The sequence below is a fragment of the Nestor notabilis genome, unplaced genomic scaffold (assembly GCF_000696875.1).
Source record: "Nestor notabilis isolate BGI_N333 unplaced genomic scaffold, ASM69687v1 scaffold3960, whole genome shotgun sequence".
NCBI classification, from domain to species: Eukaryota; Metazoa; Chordata; class Aves; order Psittaciformes; family Psittacidae; genus Nestor; species Nestor notabilis.
Genome location: NW_009911414.1, coordinates 30,061 through 47,813, shown reverse-complemented (window position 1 = coordinate 47,813; position 17,753 = coordinate 30,061). Strand labels below are relative to the sequence as shown.

General features: G+C 42.3%; 1 protein-coding gene across 1 annotated transcript in view; it reads left to right on the top strand.

The window, feature by feature from the left end:
* Nucleotides 1-391: 391 nt before the first annotated feature.
* SON (SON DNA binding protein) overlaps nt 392-17,753 on the top strand; it is a gene marked incomplete at its 5' end in the record, with an annotated part of 37,429 nt that continues 20,067 nt past the window's right edge. Inside the window, 6 exon segments of the mRNA XM_010014563.1 lie at nt 392-558; nt 3,748-13,171; nt 13,217-13,441; nt 13,475-13,815; nt 15,239-15,399; nt 17,684-17,753. The exon segment at nt 17,684-17,753 is cut by the window's right edge and continues 23 nt beyond it. Coding sequence (XP_010012865.1) covers nt 392-558; nt 3,748-13,171; nt 13,217-13,441; nt 13,475-13,815; nt 15,239-15,399; nt 17,684-17,753 — 10,388 coding nt within the window.

The following is a 17,753-nucleotide window of genomic DNA, read 5'->3' as shown; positions in this document are numbered from 1 at the left end:
TAGGTTGTTCTTGCCAGTCTCACTGCGTTTAAGCTCGCCTAGTTCTTCCCAGCCTTATCTTGCAAAGCAAACAAAACCTACTGGAGAAGAGTGAGTGATGGGTGCTTATTTTGTGAGGGGAGCCTATATAAGTTACTGCATAAAGCATGGGGGCTGTGGCACATTTGAGAACATGTCTTCCTCCCTTGTGCCTAATACTCAGTTGTCACAACGTGTTCTGTTGCGAGTATATGAAAGCTAAACAAAAATAGATGATTTGCTAAAAGAATGGCTTCTTCAGGAGGCTAAAATAATGTTTTGAAGGGTTGAGTACAATAAATGCTTATGAATTAAAAAAAAGTCAAAAAAGGCTCAAAATTGCTTGTATTATGTTGATATTTTTTTTGGTTAGTGGAAAGGTAGAAGGCCAGCCCAATGGTGACACAATCCCAGCTGAGCAAGCCAACCCTTCAGATGACACTGTTGCTGGTGCTGGGAGTCGTCAGAATGATCAGATAGTGCAGAAAATAGAGGAAGTGCTCTCTGGAGCCCTTGATACAGAGCTGCAGTGCAAATCAGGTAAATGAAAACATCTTTGGCAAACATGTTCTTGTTTAAGAAGATTGTCATAGTTCTTAAAATGGAATAATTTTTACAGAGATGAAAAGTACCTTTCAGTACTGCTCTTCTCAACAAGCTTCATCTGAGAAGTTGTGTGTTCATTATAACATTTAAGGTTTTTTTTAATCTACTCTAATTTGCAACCATAGATGGAAAGAGAAGTACATAATTTAAAAATTGAAGCTGGTTATTTATATGAAAACATTACTTAGTTTGCAAAAGAGTTACTTTTTTCTCCATTACAATAATGTTAAAATGTATAGATAATATCAATTTATATATATAATTGTGCTTTATTTTGTATATATCTACTTTAGGGCCTCAATGAGCAGTTCTTTCTAACAAAGGTGGTACTGACAGATAGAAACTTTGTGTTGTTTTGGATTGGTTTGCAAGATTATTTCTAAAAATCATTTATTAGACTTCAGAACTGTGATTAACTGTTCTGTCAGAGTAAGATGCTGTGTTGTTTCAAAACAATAATGCAATTATCTTTAAAATGTAGATACTCAGATTACATTCTTCCAAAAGAAATTTGCTGGTCATAATCTCAAAACTTCGATAAATTACTGGATTTATTATGCCAAAAAGTTGCGTATCAGTATCCCTTCACATGAAACTGGTCTTTCTGTACAGTTTTGGGAGAGTTAGGAAGATGAAGGCTCTAATTACTCTATTTCTAATGTTTTTGAGTTGAATCGTAGGTAACTGCTATGTGCTTGGTAAGTACAGTTCCAGAGGGACTTCTCTTTTTTTTTCTAAGAGGCAGCATAGAAAATTTCAAGAGATTGTTTTGCAAGGTTTTGGAATTGCCCTTTCTTTCTTTTATGTACAGTGGCTTGTTTACCTTGATCATTTTCAACAGTCTTTCACTTATGTTGTACAAGCAGCACTTTTGGCTGGCATCTGGGATACGTTTGTTCTTCTGTCATGGAAGAATGAGGCAAGCTAACATGGTAACAAATGTAAGACCTATTAGCCTGTAAGTTAATAGACTTCACCTATGGTAAACGTTCCCACTGTTCATATCTGGAAAGGAGTGATTGTTGCTGTTGTACAACAGAGGTTATCTGAAAAGGCTGTGTAGAAAACGTCATTTGACTCTGCTTCATTATCTTCTTTCATTACATTCACAGCAGTGATGGTGGAAGCACTATTTTTTAAGCTGTTTATTCCATAAAAATGTGTGTGCTCAAAACTACCTTAGATACTTCTTTATAGAACCGTAAGTCATGTTCATTGAATAGGATTGCAATATTAGTGTTTTTTAAATTAGTTTGCATTGTTCACTTGAAATAATACGGTTTGAAATCACATCAAGATTATAATTGAAGAATCCATATTGCTGCACTGACCAGTAGAAATACAATCACTGAAGAAAATATGGAAGCAGACTTAAATATATAGCTCATAGTTAACAGGAAATTACAAGCTGCCCTTAATAAAGTGCCTTTATCCTCAAAAGACACCTGTCCTATGAAGACAGGCTTGAGAGAGTTGGGGTTATTCACCCTGGAGAAGAGAAGGCTCAGGGGGGACCTTGTTGCAGCCTTCCAATATCTGAAAGAGGCCTACAAGAAGTCTGGAGCGGGACTTTTTACAAGGGCATGTAGTGACATGACAAGGGGTAATGGCTTTAAACTGAAAGAGGGGAAATTTAATTAGATATTAGGAAAAAATTCCTTCCCTGTGAGGGTGGTAAGACACTGGAACAGGTTGCCCAGAGAAGTTGTGGCTGCCCCATCCCTGGAAGCATTCAAGGCCAGGTTGGATGGGCTTTGAGCAACCTGGTCTAGTAGAACATGTCCCTGCCTGTGGCAGGGAGGGTTGGAACTCCTGACCTTTTAAGTCCTTTCCAACCCTAATCATTCTATGAAACCGTGGTACTAGATCCAAAGAAGGTTAAGAACCCAACACAGTTTAAAGTCGGAGGGAAATGAGATATAGAATTAAAAGAAAGTGATTGAAACCTCAATGGGGTTTTTTTTTGTTTGTTTGTTTGTTTGGTGGTTTTTTTTTCCTCTCCTCAGTGATTGCTTGTCCCTGCAGTCACCTGAATTTCTTAGTTGCTTTTGTCTTTGAAGCAAAAGCTCTGTTAGGTACTTCCAGGTTTGCCTGTGGCAACTCCAATCTGAGCAGCTGGTTGTCTGCAGTGTCTTAATGCTCCCATGGGATTGGGAAAGTAGATGCTGTTCCCCAAAATTTATTTGAAGCACTTTGTCAGTGAGAAACTTAACCAGTAGATACACTTAGATAACTTCTAACACACAAGTGATACTGAGCATGCTCACAAGTTCAAGTGTAGCAGGGAATAATGGGCTGTCCACATTTTATACAATAAGCATACTACCACTTAGATAATTTGCCTGGAAAATGGGAGTTCTTGTTTCACTTCTGTGTGCAGCTTGGTGTAGTTTAAAAGCACATCCCCACCCTCCTGGAAGAATGCACTGCACAGTTGAATATAGGTGGAAGTATATCTGACTACTTCTTGGGAAGAGTCATATTCCCACTGGAACTGTGTTTCTGACCAGGAAGATTTCCTTAACTTTTTTAAAGAAGAATTAGTTATTTTTACTTCAAGTGACTCCAGAGAAGGGTTAGAGGGCTGAAAAGGGAGTATGTGCTGTTTGTGTAAGGTAGTTTAGTGAAGAAGGCATGTGTTTCAAGTTTAATTTTTCTACCTCTGTCCATGGCTTGATCACTAGTCTAAAAGAATTTTTAAAATAGTTTTAATAAAATTTACAAGGATAATATCATTTTTTCTAGATGTAGACAAAAATACTGTGAAAAATAGTTCTCAGCCTACAAAAAGAAGCTCTACTGGTGAAGATGAAATCCCTAGGAAAAAATCAAAGAAGAACAAGAAGCACAAAAGCAAGAAGAAGAAGAAAAAGAAGAAGAAAAGAAAGAAAGAGAAAAAGCACAAAAAGCAGCCAAAGGAGGCAAAGCTGAGTGCACGTCATGGAGACCGTGGGGACTCACAGCCTGCTTCTCACTTAGTACCAGAGAAATCAAGCTCCAAATTGAGTGTACAGCATGGAGGATTTGAAGGTGCAAATCTGGCTGTCCATACACAGCCAGAACTGTGCTTACAAACAAGTGAGGAGCTTGATAGACAAGCTTTAGGGCTTGTTTCTCATTCAGGAACTGATTTTCAGCAACCTACAGAAAATCTTGGAAGTGAGAAAGGGACTTTGTGTGCAACAAATCCTCCATTTACTTTAGAAGGCAGTCAGTCTGATATCCAAGGAGATGCTAGTATAGCTCAAACTAGAATTTGCACTAGAGAAGAACAAATTAAACAGTCTCATGACAATATTTATCCTATAGCTATTAATGTGAGTGAAAAAGGTGTTCTTGTTGATACTGGAAGTGATACTTCATCTAGCATCCCGTCTGAAGTTGCCAATAAATCTGAAGTTCAGAAAGAATCAGCAGCAGCTCTAGCTTCAGAGGTAATTGAGGCACTAAAAGGTTCAGAAGTTATTCTGAAATCTAAAAGCACTGGGGAAGTAAAAGCTTTGGATGCAACTCTTGAGTCTGAGTCCATGGAGGTGTTGACATATTCAGAAACCTTTATACCGTCTGTGGCACAGGGGGGCGCAAAAGAGACGGAAGCAACTTCAGAATCTGTGTATTCAGCAAGTGATGTGACAACTATTCCTAAATTTGCAAATCAGGCAGAGCTGAATACTGTGAAGGTAGCTCATATGTCTGTGGCCATGGGAGAAGTGAGAATTCCTGAAGCAACTGAAGAATCTCTGCATATGGTAAATGTGGGAAGATCACTGGAATTAGGGGGTATGAGCAGAACTTTGGAGCCAGTCCTGAAACCCTCAGTTACATCTGATAGTTTGAGAGTGATGCAGTGCAGTCCCATTGAGGGTTCAAGTGTCTTGAAGGCAGATATATCTTTGCAACAATCTTATAAAGTATCTGCAGCAACTGCTGTGAGCCAGATGGAAATAAAAAGTGCCAGCATACCCCAGGGACCAGGAACTGGTACAGAAGTGAAGGATATTGAACCAGCTAGAAGCTCTGCACATATGGAAAATGTGAAAACTTTGGAAGAAGCTTTGCAGCCAGTTTCTGTAGGAAAGCCCAGAAGTTTGGAAACAGTCCTGGAACCTGTAGGTGTTGCAGCAAAAGATGTCACAGCTGCTCGAGAACATCTGCAAGCTGAAGTAAAAGTTGTGGAAGGTACCACTGATCCTGCAACAGTGCTGAATGCATCAGGAGTGTTCCTACAGCCTAAAGTCTTGACAGAAACAAGAAATGTGGATAGAACCCAGGAATCTACACTTCCAGCAGAAGTGACACATGTGAATGTGGGTACAGAGGTAAAGGGTTTAAGAGCAACTTTAGAACCTGTTGTCCAGACCTTTGTTCCCCAAGCAGTTCCAGAAATCCAGATGGTGGAGGGTTTCAAAGGTCCACAAGCAACTACAGAAGTTGCACCACTAACAGGAGTAAGAATTCAAGGAACATGTCAAGCCACTCTGCAGCCGGAAAGTGCGAATGCCTCAGAAATTTCAGAATCTACTTTCAAGCCCATAGCTGTAACAGCAAAAGATTCAGAAGGTCCTTTATTACTGAAACGACAAGAAGAGCTGAGAGAATCAAGATCTGAGGGTGAATCAAGTGTGAGAGGTCCCCTGTCTTTGCAGAAAGAAAGTGTGAGTGGCCCAGGAGGAGTCCTAAGATCAGTGGCTGTGGTGGAAGCAGAAACTTTGAAAACAATTTCGCCGTTTTTGCAAATGGAAGGTGTAAAAGCTTCCGACGTTGTGCATTGTGGGACTGTGGCCAGAAGTTTAGCAGTAACAATGTCTTCAACAGTGGTGTCAAGAGGTTCAGAGATAAGTCTAGACAGTATGGCAGGAGTAGAAGCAGGCTCAGATGCTAGACTAGCTATGAAAGTGGAAACAAGTCCAGGACTTCCTGCCTTAGAAGAAACATCAGAAAGGCCTCCTGAATCTATGGTTGCACGTTTAAGCATGGAAGTGGTTAGTATGATGCATCTGAAAACCACAGCAGAGAGAGAACCAAAGCATACAGAAGCAGTTGCAGAACCTCTTGGTGCAAACAAAACAGTGGGTTACATTTCACAGTCTCAGGTCACGGCACATACAAGAACGCCACAACCTGGCATGGCAGGGGAGATAAAGGATTCTGAACTAGCTACCAGTTCTGCCATTGTAGAAGTGAGGGATTTAGACAACTTGAAAGTTGAGGCAGTTGTAGAGGGAAAAGATGCGGAAGCGAGATCAAAAACTTCACACTTAACTCAGATGAAAAATTTGGAAATGGAAGGCTTGGGAAGGACATTGGCATCTGAGGTGGTTAGGGAAATGAGATATTCTGAAGTTGCTCCAGAAGATTCAAACAAAGCAAAGGCAAGGAGTGAAGAAGCAATATTAGAGCCACTGCAAACAGTGATTTTAGAAACAAGTTCAAAATCTGTACAGGAGCAAATAGTGGGTCATTCAGAAGCAGTATTAGAGTCTTTGCCCAGAGTGGAAGAAAAAACTATGGAGTCAGAAATGGTGACAGAAGTAAGCAACTTGAGAGGAACTTTGGAATCTAAGATTTCGACAGATGTGAGAACTCAGGGACCTACTGTAGAATATATAATTGCAACAAGGAAGACAAGCACACAAAAAAATGAACCCTTGCTTAGCGATGTCAAATACTTGGAAGAAGCTTCAGAAATGGAGAAAGCAGTGAAAGCAAAATATTTGGAGCCAGCATCAGAAGCTGGAGAAGTGAGGTTGGAAAGTGTGAAAGAGTTTGCAACAGTAGAGGTGAAAGGTTCTGAAACAGTTGAAGAGCCTGAGGTACACATGGATATCCAAGGAAATCTGGGGGTGATGAATGTTCTGGAGCATGTGTCAGAAGCTCTTCCAGAATCTTTGCCTACTGAAAAGCAAGAAAATCTGCAAACCGTTCCAGAAGCAAAAGCTGCTGCAGAATGGAAGAGTACAGAAGAGGCTCTAGAAATCCTGACTGCTGCTGAAGTGAAATCTTCTGAAGCACGTCCAAAATTAGGGGACGTGAAAGATCTGGAAACAACGCTGGAACGTGAAGTGGCAGCAGAAGTACAATATGCAGAAGGAGTGCAGTGTCAACAGATGGAGGATGTGAGAGTTCCAGGTCAAGCTCAGGAACGCGAGATACTAGTTGAGAAGAAAGATGCAGAGCAAACTCAAGCATCTGAGCCTTTTACAGCAGAAACAGCTTTTAGCTCTTCACATGCAGCAGATGAAAAAGGCACTCCTGAATCTGAAATAAGCAGAGACGCGAAACAGTTGGAAGCAGCTCCAGCTGATGTGGCAGAAACAAAAGGTTTGGAAACAATTTCTCTTCCTGAGACTGTTGTAGAGCTGAAAGATGCAGAAGCAGCTGTGGAGTTGGAGGCAGAGACAAAAGATTTGGAAGCGGCTTCAGTACCTGAGACTGTTGCAGAAGCAGAGCCAGTACCTGTGGCAGAGGCAAGCCAGTCGGAAGTCATTCCACAGGCTGAGGCTGTCAAAGAAGCAACTCCAGAACAGGATTCAGAGAAAAGAGATTCAGAAACATCTGATGTACAACCTGATGTGGCAGCACGAATGAGGGAGACTCTGATGAGACTCGAGAAAGTTGTTGAAAAAAGTAGCCATAGAAGCAGTGATAAAAAACATGATGCAAAGAAACAAAAAAGGAGTCGCTCCAAATCTCAGTCTAGGTCTAGGAAACGGAAGAAAAAATCAAGGTCACGTTCTACTTCTAGGCGTTTGACCTCTAAAAGAGCACGTTCTAGGAGCAGAAACTACTCAGATTCCAGAAAAAAGCATTCCAAATCTAGATCCCGATCTGTGGAGAAGAGAGAGAGAAGAGTGTCTTCCCGGAGGTCTAGGCGCAGACGTTCCAGGTCATCTGACCACTACAGGTCTAAATCGAGATCGGCAGAGAAGAGAGGGAGCAGGTTGTCCAGACGCAGACGTTCCAGGTCATCTGACCACTACAGGTCTAAATCCAGATCAGTGGAAAAGCGACTGTCCTCACGAAGGTCCAGACGCAGACGTTCCAGGTCATCTGACCGCTACAGGTCTAAGTCCAGGTCAGTGGAAAAGCGACTGTCCTCCCGAAGATCTGGGCGCAGACGTTCCAGGTCATCTGACCGTTACAGGTCTAAGTCCAGGTCAGTGGAAAAGCGACTGTCCTCCCGAAGATCTGGGCGCAGACGTTCCAGGTCTTCTGACCGTTACAGGTCTAAGTCCAGGTCAGTGGAAAAGAGACTGTCCTCCCGAAGGTCTGGGCGCAGACGTTCCAGGTCATCTGACCGTTACAGGTCTAAGTCCAGGTCAGTGGAAAAGAGACTGTCCTCCCGAAGATCTGGGCGCAGACGTTCCAGGTCTTCTGACCGTTACAGGTCTAAGTCACGGTCAGTGGAAAAGAGGGGGAGCAGGTTGTCCTCCTGGAGATCCCGCCGCAGACGTTCCAGGTCTTCTGACCGTTCTAAATCTAGATCCAGGTCTTCAGAAAAAAGAGGGGGGAAAGAATACTCATGGAGATTCAGACATAGAGGGTCTGGTTCCTCTGATCGTTCGAAATCTAGGTCAAGATCTGTTGAGAAGAGGGGTCGGAAGGCATCTCTACGGAGATCTAAACGTCAGCGCTCAAAGTCCTCTGACCGTTACAAGTCTCGATCCAGATCAGTAGAAAAAAGAGATCGAAAGCAGTCATCGCGGAAGTCTAAACGTCAGCGCTCAAAGTCCTCTGACCGTTACAAATCTAGATCTAAATCAGTGGAAAAAAAGAAAGAGTCTTCACGAAAATCTAAGCGTCGCCGCTCAAAATCATCTGAACGTTACAAGTCTCGGTCTAGGTCTGTTGAAAAAAAGCGCAAGGAATCCTCAAAAAAATCCAAACGGAAACGTTCCAAGTCATCTGATAGTGTTAAGTCAAGGTCCAAATCTGTAGAAAAAAGAGGGAGTAAGTTATTCTCAGTAAAGTGTAGTAGCAAGGGTGTGGAATCTTCTGAATGTCAGGATCCAACCCAATGTCTTGAAGAAGGAGAAATTGTTGAACAGTCTTCTGCAAGTGAAGACAGTCCCTGCAAATCCTCTAATGGTCCCATGTCAGTAGCTTTGTCTGATGAAAGAGTAAATGGCCCGGAGCTGCCGCCAGCATTTGAGAGCGGGTTTTCCAAAACTTCTGGTAGTCTTGAGAGCAGTTCCTCCTCTGTTAAAGGAACAGCGAGTCTGCAGCCTTCTGTGGTGTCTGAATCTGATAGCTTTAGAATCCCAGGTGACCAGGAAGTGAGTTCCATGTCTGTGGAAAGATCACATGTTTCAGAGCTTTCTGTGACATCTGAAACTGGATCAGCTGAAAAAGCAGTGGCTCTGGAGTCGTCACTACCTGAACTTAGATACTCCACATCCAAGTCAAGATCCTCATCTGTTGAAAAAAGAGGAGATCCAGAAACTTCTTCGGTAACAGAATTTCAACTCTCTGCATCCCATGAAGATGAGTCGAGATTTACCTCCATCAAAGAAATAGAGGGCCCAGTGCCTCTTCTGACACTTGAAAGTGGGTGCTCTGTATCTTCAGATGATTACAAGACAACCTCCTTATCCTCCGGAAGAACAGAGGTTCAGGGATCTTCAATGTCTGAAACTGTACTCTCTGGCTTGTCCGATAGTCATGAATTGAGACATATCCCAGTTGAAAAAGCAGAGCCTCAGAACTTGTTACAAGTACCCGAAAGTGAGTCTTCCAAGCTGTCTGACATCCCTGAGTCAAGGTCACTCTCTTCTGAAGCAGTAGAGGCTCAAAAATTTCTAGCACCTGAAGTTCCATGCTCTGCATTCCCTGATGCCTGCGAGTCAGCCTCCTTGCCTGTTGAAAAGGGCCTGATGCAGGAGCCTTCTCCAGCTTCTGACAGCAGATGCTTCAAATCTCCTGATGCACGTGAATCAGAATCCAGCTTTAATGCACAAACAGAGGAGCTTCTCTTGATGTCTGAAAGTGGGTCCTTCAGGTCACCTGATGGAAATGAACGAAGCTCTTTATCTGTTGAAAAAGTCAAGGCTCCAGATGTTTCCTTGCAGTCAGAATGTGGTCGTGTTGAGATCTCAGATGACCTCAGTTCAGCGTCATCATTTGGAAAAGTGCAGGAAGTTGTACTGACAACTGCAGGACAAAGCTGCAAGTCTTCCGAAGTTCATGAGTCCAGATCATCTGCTGACAAAGATTTAGACGGTCCAACACTTCCACAAGTACTCAAAATTGAGTGCTCTGAACCTTCTGAAATGCATGAATCAAGATATCTGCCTGCTGGAAAGATAGAGGGTGCAGGATCTTTATTGATGTCTAGAAGTGGAATTCCTGTGTGCCATGATGGCCATAAAACAAAACACAATTACTTTGAGAAAACAGAAGGTGCAGAACTGTTGTTGGCATCTGAGCTTAGGTGTTCTGTCTTCCCTGAAGGCTATGAATTGACATCCACTGCAGTTGAAAAAATGGAGATGCAGAAGCTGGAAAGTGGATTCGCCACATCTGCTGATGTTTGTGAAGCATTAAGCACACCTATGGAAAAACTACAGGCCCCAGTGACTTCTTTGACATCTGAAGCTGGGCTTTTCCTGTTGCCTGATAGTCATGAACTGAGACCTATCCCTGCTGAAAAAGTAGAGGTGCTGAAGTCATCTGAGCTGAAATGCCTTGCGTCCTCAGATAGCCGTGAGTTGAGATCTGCCTATGATGAAGAAACACAGGTGCAGGAGCCACCTCTGATAGTGGAAAGCAGATGTTCAGTTTTGTCTGACGGTGATGAGTTGACATCCACCTCTTTTGAAAAAGTTGGGGTAGAGGAGCCTTCTCAGTTGTCTGCAAATGAATACACAATTGGGCTTGACGGCCCAGAGTTGACATCAACCCCTGCTGAAAAAACAGAACTGCGTGAACTTTATCGGATGTCTAAAGAAAGATGCTCTGTATCCATTGAGAGTGAGGAGTTACGGACACCCCTAGTTGAAAAGATAGAAGTGCAAGAGCTTACTCTGACTTCTGAAAACGATTATGTCGTATCTTGGGAGGGCCAGATGAGATCTAGCTCTCCTGAAAAGGTAGAGATGCGGGAGGCTTCTGTAGTACCTGACAATGAACATGCTGTGTCTTCTCAAGAACACAAATTGCTGTCTTCCCTTGCTGAAAAACCAGAGGTACAGGAGTGTTCTTTGCTATCTGAAAATGAATATGTTGTATCACCTCACGGCCAGGAGGTGGCAGCCAGCCCTGCTGAAAAAGAGGCGCAGGAGCCTTCTCTGACATCTGACAGTGAATATACCGTTTTCCCTGAAGGCCAAGGAATACAGTTTACCCTTGCTGAAAAAACAGTGGTGCAGGGACCTTCAGTAATATCAGACAGTCGATATGTTGCATCCCCCGAGGGGCAGGAGTTGCACTCATCTCTTACAGAAACAACAGAGGTGCAAGAGGGTTCTTTGCTGTCTGAAAATGAGTATGATGTATCCCCTCAACGTCAGGATTTAAGGTCCAGTCCTGTTGAAAAAGAAGAAGTGGAGGAACCTTCAGAAACATCTGAAAGTGAAAGTTCAATGTCCACTGATAGCCAAGAGCTGCAGTCTGCTGCTGTTGGGAAAACAGAGGTACAGGAGTTGTCTTTGTCTGAAGGTGAATGTGCCATGTCCCCTGAAGGTCAGGAGCTGCAGTCCAGCCCTGCTGAAAAAGTAGAGGCAAAGGCACCTTCTCTGACGTCTGAAAATGAACATGCTCTGTCCCCTGAAGAGTATGAATCAAGGTTGACTCATGCTGAGAAAACAGAAGATATGAATTCTTCTTTGACATCTGAAAATGATAATCTTTTGTCTTCTGAGGGCCAGGATGTAAGATTCACAGCTGTTCAGAAAGCAGATGTGCAGGAGCTTTCTCCAGCACCTGAAAATGAACATGCAGCATCCCCTGATGGCCAGGGGTTGAGATTCTCTACTGTTGTAAAAGAAGGTGGTCTGGAACCTTCAGCGCTAAATGATGGCATCTCCATGTCCCCTGATGACTTGAAAGCCATCCCTGCTGAAAGAATGGATGATGCAATGCCATCTGTAATTCCTGAAAGTGCATATTCCATGTCCCCTGATGGCTATAGTGTAAAATCTGGTCCTGGTGAAGAAATGGGAGATCTAGAGCCCTCTTTGGTATCTGAACGTAGACATTCTACATCCTCATATCAGGAAAGCCATGAGATGAAGTCTCCCATTGAGGAAGAAGGTCTAGAGTCCTCATTGACTCCCGAACACAGACGATCTGTGTCCCCTGAGGGCCATGACCGAAAATCTACCATAGATGAAGAAATGGATGATCTGGAACCCTCTTTGACATCTGAACATAGGCGCTCCACATCCCCTGATGAGCATGAGTCAAGGTCTAGTGTTGGTGAAGAAGCAGAGTATTTGGAACAGCCTTTGACAACAGAACGTAGATGCTCTGTGTCTTCTGATGAGCATGAGTCAAGGTCTACCACTGGGGAAGAGGTGGAGGATGCAGAACCCTCCCTGATAGCAGAACGAAGAGACTCCACATCCTCTGATGAGCATGAGTCGAGGTCTACTGCTGGTGAAGATGCAGAAGATGGGGAGCCCTCTTTGACAGCTGAACGCAGACACTCCACATCCTCTGATGACCGTGAATCAAGGTCTACAACTGGTGAAGAAACAGAGGATTTAGAACCTTCTTTGACAGCTGAGCATAGACGCTCCGTGTCTCCTGATGGCCGTGAATCAAGGTCAACCACTGGTGAAGAAGCAGAGGACCGGGAGTGCTCTCCAGCAGCTGAACGTAGACACTCCACATCCTCAGATGAATGTGAGTCGAGGTCTACTGCTGGTGAAGATGTGGATGATGTGGAGCCCTCCTTAACAGCTGAACGAAGAGATTCTACATCATCAGATGATCATGAGTCAAGGTCTACCACTGGTGAAGAAGCAGAAGATATGGAACCCTCTTTGACAACTGAACACAGACGTTCCACGTCCCCTGATGGGCGTGAATCGAGGTCTACCACTGGTGAAGAAGGGGATGATGTGGAGCCCTCTTTGGCAGCTGAACGAAGAGACTCCACATCGTCAGATGAGCATGAGTCAAGGTCTACCACTGGGGAAGAGGGTGAGGATGGAGAGCCCTCTTTGGCAGATGAAGATAAACAAGATTCCATGCCTCTTGAGAGGTCAGAGGAACAAGACTCTTCCTTTATACCTGAAAGTAGGCGTTCTGAGTCTTCTGAACGTGAAAAATCTAGATCCAGATCTGTTGATAAAATGTCTGACAAAGAGTCTTCACGGAGATCTATAAGCAGACACTCAAAATCTCCTACTCGCCAAAAGAGTCGATCCACGTCTGTTGAAAAAGTGGCAGACAAAGAATCTTCACGGAGGTCTAGACGTAGGCGCTCCAGGTCTGCGGCTCACCAGAAAAGTAGATCCACATCTGTCGAAAAAACAACAGACAAAGAATCTTCACGGAGGTCTAGACGTAGACGCTCCAGGTCCACTGCTCGCCAAAGGAGTCAGTCAACATCAGTTGAAAAAGTGGCAGACAAAGAATCTTCACGAAGATCTAGACGTAGGCGCTCCAGGTCCACTGCTCGCCAAAGGAGTCGATCCAAATCTGTTGAAAAAACAACAGACAAAGAATCTTCACGGAGATCTAGAAGCAGACGCTCCAGGTCTTCTCAGCGCAGATGCCAGAGATACGATACAGAATCTCGTTCTAGACGGAATCGATCCAGATCAGTAACACGGAGAAGAGCATCAAGATCAAAATCTAACCGTCGGTCTCGGTCTAGTTCATTGTCACGTTCAAGGCATAGAAGGAGGAGTAGGTCAAGGTCTGCATCAAGGCGACGGCGTTCTTTATCAAGAGACAGGCGTAAGAGGTCCCAGAGAAACAGATCAAGATCTACAGATAGAAGAAGAAGAAGATCAGATTCAAGAGATCGTAGAATATCACTCAGACTACGGAGCAGGAGTCGAACACCAATTCGTCAAAGGCGATCAAGGTCAAGAGGAAGAAGACGGAGCTCTAGTAGGTCACCAATTAGACTGCGGCGATCAAGATCTTCGGGGAGAAGAAGATACAGCAGATCACCTGATCGTCGTAGGTCGAGGTCATCGGAATTTTCAAACAGGTCACCTAAACGTCTTACAGACTTGGGTAAGTGATAAGTTTATTTTCAGTATTTCCATGTTTAGGTGATACTGTAGTCATTCCCATAGCATTCCTTAATTTAATACATCTCTCTAGCATTCATAAGGAATTTCTTGGAAGTCAGTTTGAGCATTGGTTTTAGGCAGTGACTTCCTGTAGGAACTTCTGTGTTGGAGCTGAATGAATGCTTGCTATTTGGATGAAAGTGTATTTAGAGCAGGTTATATCTTGGTTTTAGAGCTTTTATACAAAGGTAATGTGTTGCAGTCTTGGGGAACATCGTTCATTCTAATAGCCAGTAAAGGCCAAGTACTCTGTAAGAAACTTAGGGATTTCTAGTTTTACTGAGAACAAAATGAGCATTAAAGAACATTGACAATTGGAGAGTTCGTAGATGTGTTGTCAGCTGTAATGCTTGTTTGTCTGTTTCCATTAACCTCTCCGTCTTGCCTCTTTCCCATGATAAAAATTTAATGACCAGAGAAAGAGAGGCCTTGTGGTTTCCTTAGGTAGCACGTTATACAGCGAGAAAGCAGATTTTAGTTTTGAGAGATGAGCTCTTGTACAGTGTGTGAGGAAGCTTCCTTTTTGTGGACCTCGGGTTCTGATCCTTTTAGTCCTGTCTCATAAAGTTCCCATGAAAGCCCCTCTAGCAGAGAAGGATCCTCGTACAGATGTCCTGGGTTCAGCTTAAGCCACGACAACGGAACATCAATGAGTGTCCTTGAATCTGCCTTCGTGCTTTGATTATGTAGCAAGGCTGGTTTTATATACTTCTGTTGCTTAAGAAGCAAAGGAATGTTGCCCTTTTAGGATTTTCTTAAAGCTGAATGCTTGCAGAGATAGTGGTAACTCATTTATTTGCAAACTGGCAGATCGAGCAAGGCATACTTTTATTTTCATCCCCTGTTTCTGTGATAGGGCCATAAGTGTTATTAACAGTTTTGCATGTGATTTTATTTTATGCAAGTGCCCATCTTACTCAGTGCTTGTATTTTTCTGTTGGTTGATAGTAAGTAGCTTTCAGGTTACTTCTTGGAAGACTTGCAGGGAATTCTTCAAGACCTTTGAATGCCTTTCAGAGATAGCTAGGAAGTAGACTCAGTATTTTCAAAACTAGAATGAGTTGGTGAAGTCAAACAGGCATCAGAACTTAATGGGATTTGGAGGATTTTGACTGCTGTAATTTGGACTCCCATGCTTTGAGTTAAATTTGCAATTTCACTTGTCTGTTGGGCAGACCAAATTAAAAAGAGTATGGAGTAACTAAGTACAATTTTAGATATTTTAGATACTTGCACAGAACATAAAAATGCAGTATGGGTAAAATCTTTTCGTTTGTCTTTTACTTTAAGTCTGCAAGAAATGCTTATTTATTATTAAAACAATCCATAAAAATAATAATTCTTCTTTAAAAAAATAATTTTAGACAAGGCGCAGCTACTTGAAATAGCCAAAGCTAATGCAGCCGCCATGTGTGCTAAGTCTGGTGTTCCCTTACCACCAAGCCTGATGCCTTTGTTATCTCAAAAGAAAGACGACAAAGCTAACCAGAAGTCATCAAGGGATACGCTAAAGGAGCTCACTGAGGTAAGTGAGAACAACAGTAGCACACCTGAAAATAAGCAGATTTGGGGGTTTGTGACTTTTAGGCAACATGTCATTTTGTGTGCTTGGTTTGTGTGGGAACTGGCTTGTGGTTTGAGCCCTTATTCTCTACACTTTTTTTTTTAAGTCATGAAAACAGGGTTTTTAATTCCATGGAAATGCATGAAGTGAATTTTATTTTTTTTGCCTTTTTTCCTTGCTTTGATTCTGTTCTAATTTTGCACAAATTAGTAGTTCTCTTTGCAGTTGTGTTAATAAACCACAGAGCTTTCACTCCTGGTTTCTGGTTCTGGTGATGTTAGGTATTTATGTTCCTACTTTTGTTAGTTAATTTCACATTGTTCAGTGTTACCTTGGGTTTAAAAATCTGGTGCCCACTTCACATAGTTCTGTATATATTAATATGCACTCTGAGATATTTATTGTTGCAGTTCTATCCTGTTGCAGTTCAAATCTGCAAATGGGATGTTTTTGTTCTGATTGTGGGGAAAAAATTGCTACTTTTCCTGTAGTAATGTTACCTTGTTCAATTTGCTAATTTCCTCAATTTTCCCTTACGTTTTTCCCCAGAAACTAGAGAAAAATTGGAATGGGGGGAGGGGAAAAAAGTGCCTTCTTTTAATTTTTGTTTGGTTGCTTGGTTTTTATAATTGCATCATCAGTGTGACAGTTCTGAAATAATCTGTTTATGGAAATAAACCTGAAATTAAGTGATGTCAGATAGGTGAAAAGTAATCTCTTAGTTGTGTGTGGGTTAGTAGAAGTTATAGTACTTGTTAGTAAAAAAAGATTGTGCAGATATGCTCTGTAGACATCTTTGATAGTTCTTGATGTAACCTGACCAAGACCCAGTGTAGCTAGTGATAATCTGGAAGCCAAAATCCCTTCCTTTCTGTGCCCTTTCCAACTATGGGAATGTGTTCCTGTTCTGTTGAATCAAAATAGGCCACAGAAGCAGTCCAGGCCATCGTCATATGGTAGTATGTGCAAGCAGAGGATCATTCCTGAGCCTGTTCTGTTTCTTGTAAAGCTAGCTCTGTTGTCTTTCCTCTCTGCAGTGTAACCTGCAAATGGGACAAACTGCTTCCAATTAGTTGGGAGCCAACTAACAACTATAGATTATACATGTTGCTGATCAGCTTTCCAAATAGTGTAGGCTTTTCCTGTTGCCTAAAGAATGTGCTTCAGTCATTGTTCGTAGGCATCTTAGCACAGGAGAGTGCAGAAATCTGTTTTTATAAGGACTGATGAGAACAGTGCCATCAATATGTCTTGATTTTTAGTGATGGAGCTGCTAGTTTGCTTCTTATATGCCAACAATGAGGTCATCAAACAGATGTGACTTACAGTGAATGGTATGAACTTAAACTAGAATCCAACCAGATGATGGCTGCATTTTGCCAGTATTATTTCCTCAAATATTATGTCCTCATTTGTCTTGTAAGTATTGTAAATGTACGAGTGAATGGAGACATAATAAATGGATGATACTAGGGTATAATATTCTCTACTGCATTTTTGACTTAAGTTATAGTTGCTGCTGATAAGCACTTGATGCAGATAACTGATCAGTAAAGAGTTTTTCATTGTAAAATTCAAGCCTCCTTAGAATGTCATTTTGTTGGGTTTTTCCCTCCACCTGAAGGCGCTCTTCTGATTTGACTGCAGTATCCCCATAGCGCCTGTATGTTTTATATTTGACTTCAGTTGAATATAAAATGGTGATGTCAGGCATAAGTGGTCAACATAAAAATATCTCAGAAGAAATCTGAGGTCTTCTCAACCGTTGCTTCTGACTAGGTCTCTGTGCTACCCATGGAATTTAGAATTAGTAACTATTAATACGTAGTTTTTCCTGTGTTGTTTTGGAAGTTATGCTGAATCTTCTATCAGATTGCAGTATGCTGGTTATGTGGGATGCCAAACAACCAGTGAGCTCCTACTCTGGAATGTTTGCAGCTAAAGACACGCATTCTGCAACTACCATTGTGTGGTACCAGGTTTTACAGTATGCTGCTGAAATCTTACGTCTGAAATTATTCACTGCATGGGTGCCCGGCAAACCTAGGCAGGTGTTTGATAATGTGTGTAAAATGTCAAGTACACATATTGATGACACTGCTAAAAGATTTTCTCAGTTTATACCTGCTTTAGAAAAGAGAAAGGGGGTTTTATAAAAATGTTGCGGTTTTAATTTGTGTTTTGGCTGAAAGTCCAGGTTTATTCAAAGCTGTCATGTTGCCTTCCCACCCCTTCTCTTTTTAAGAAATGCAAAAAGATCGCTCAGAGCACAGATGATGTGATAGTGAACAAACCTCACGTTTCTGATGAAGAGG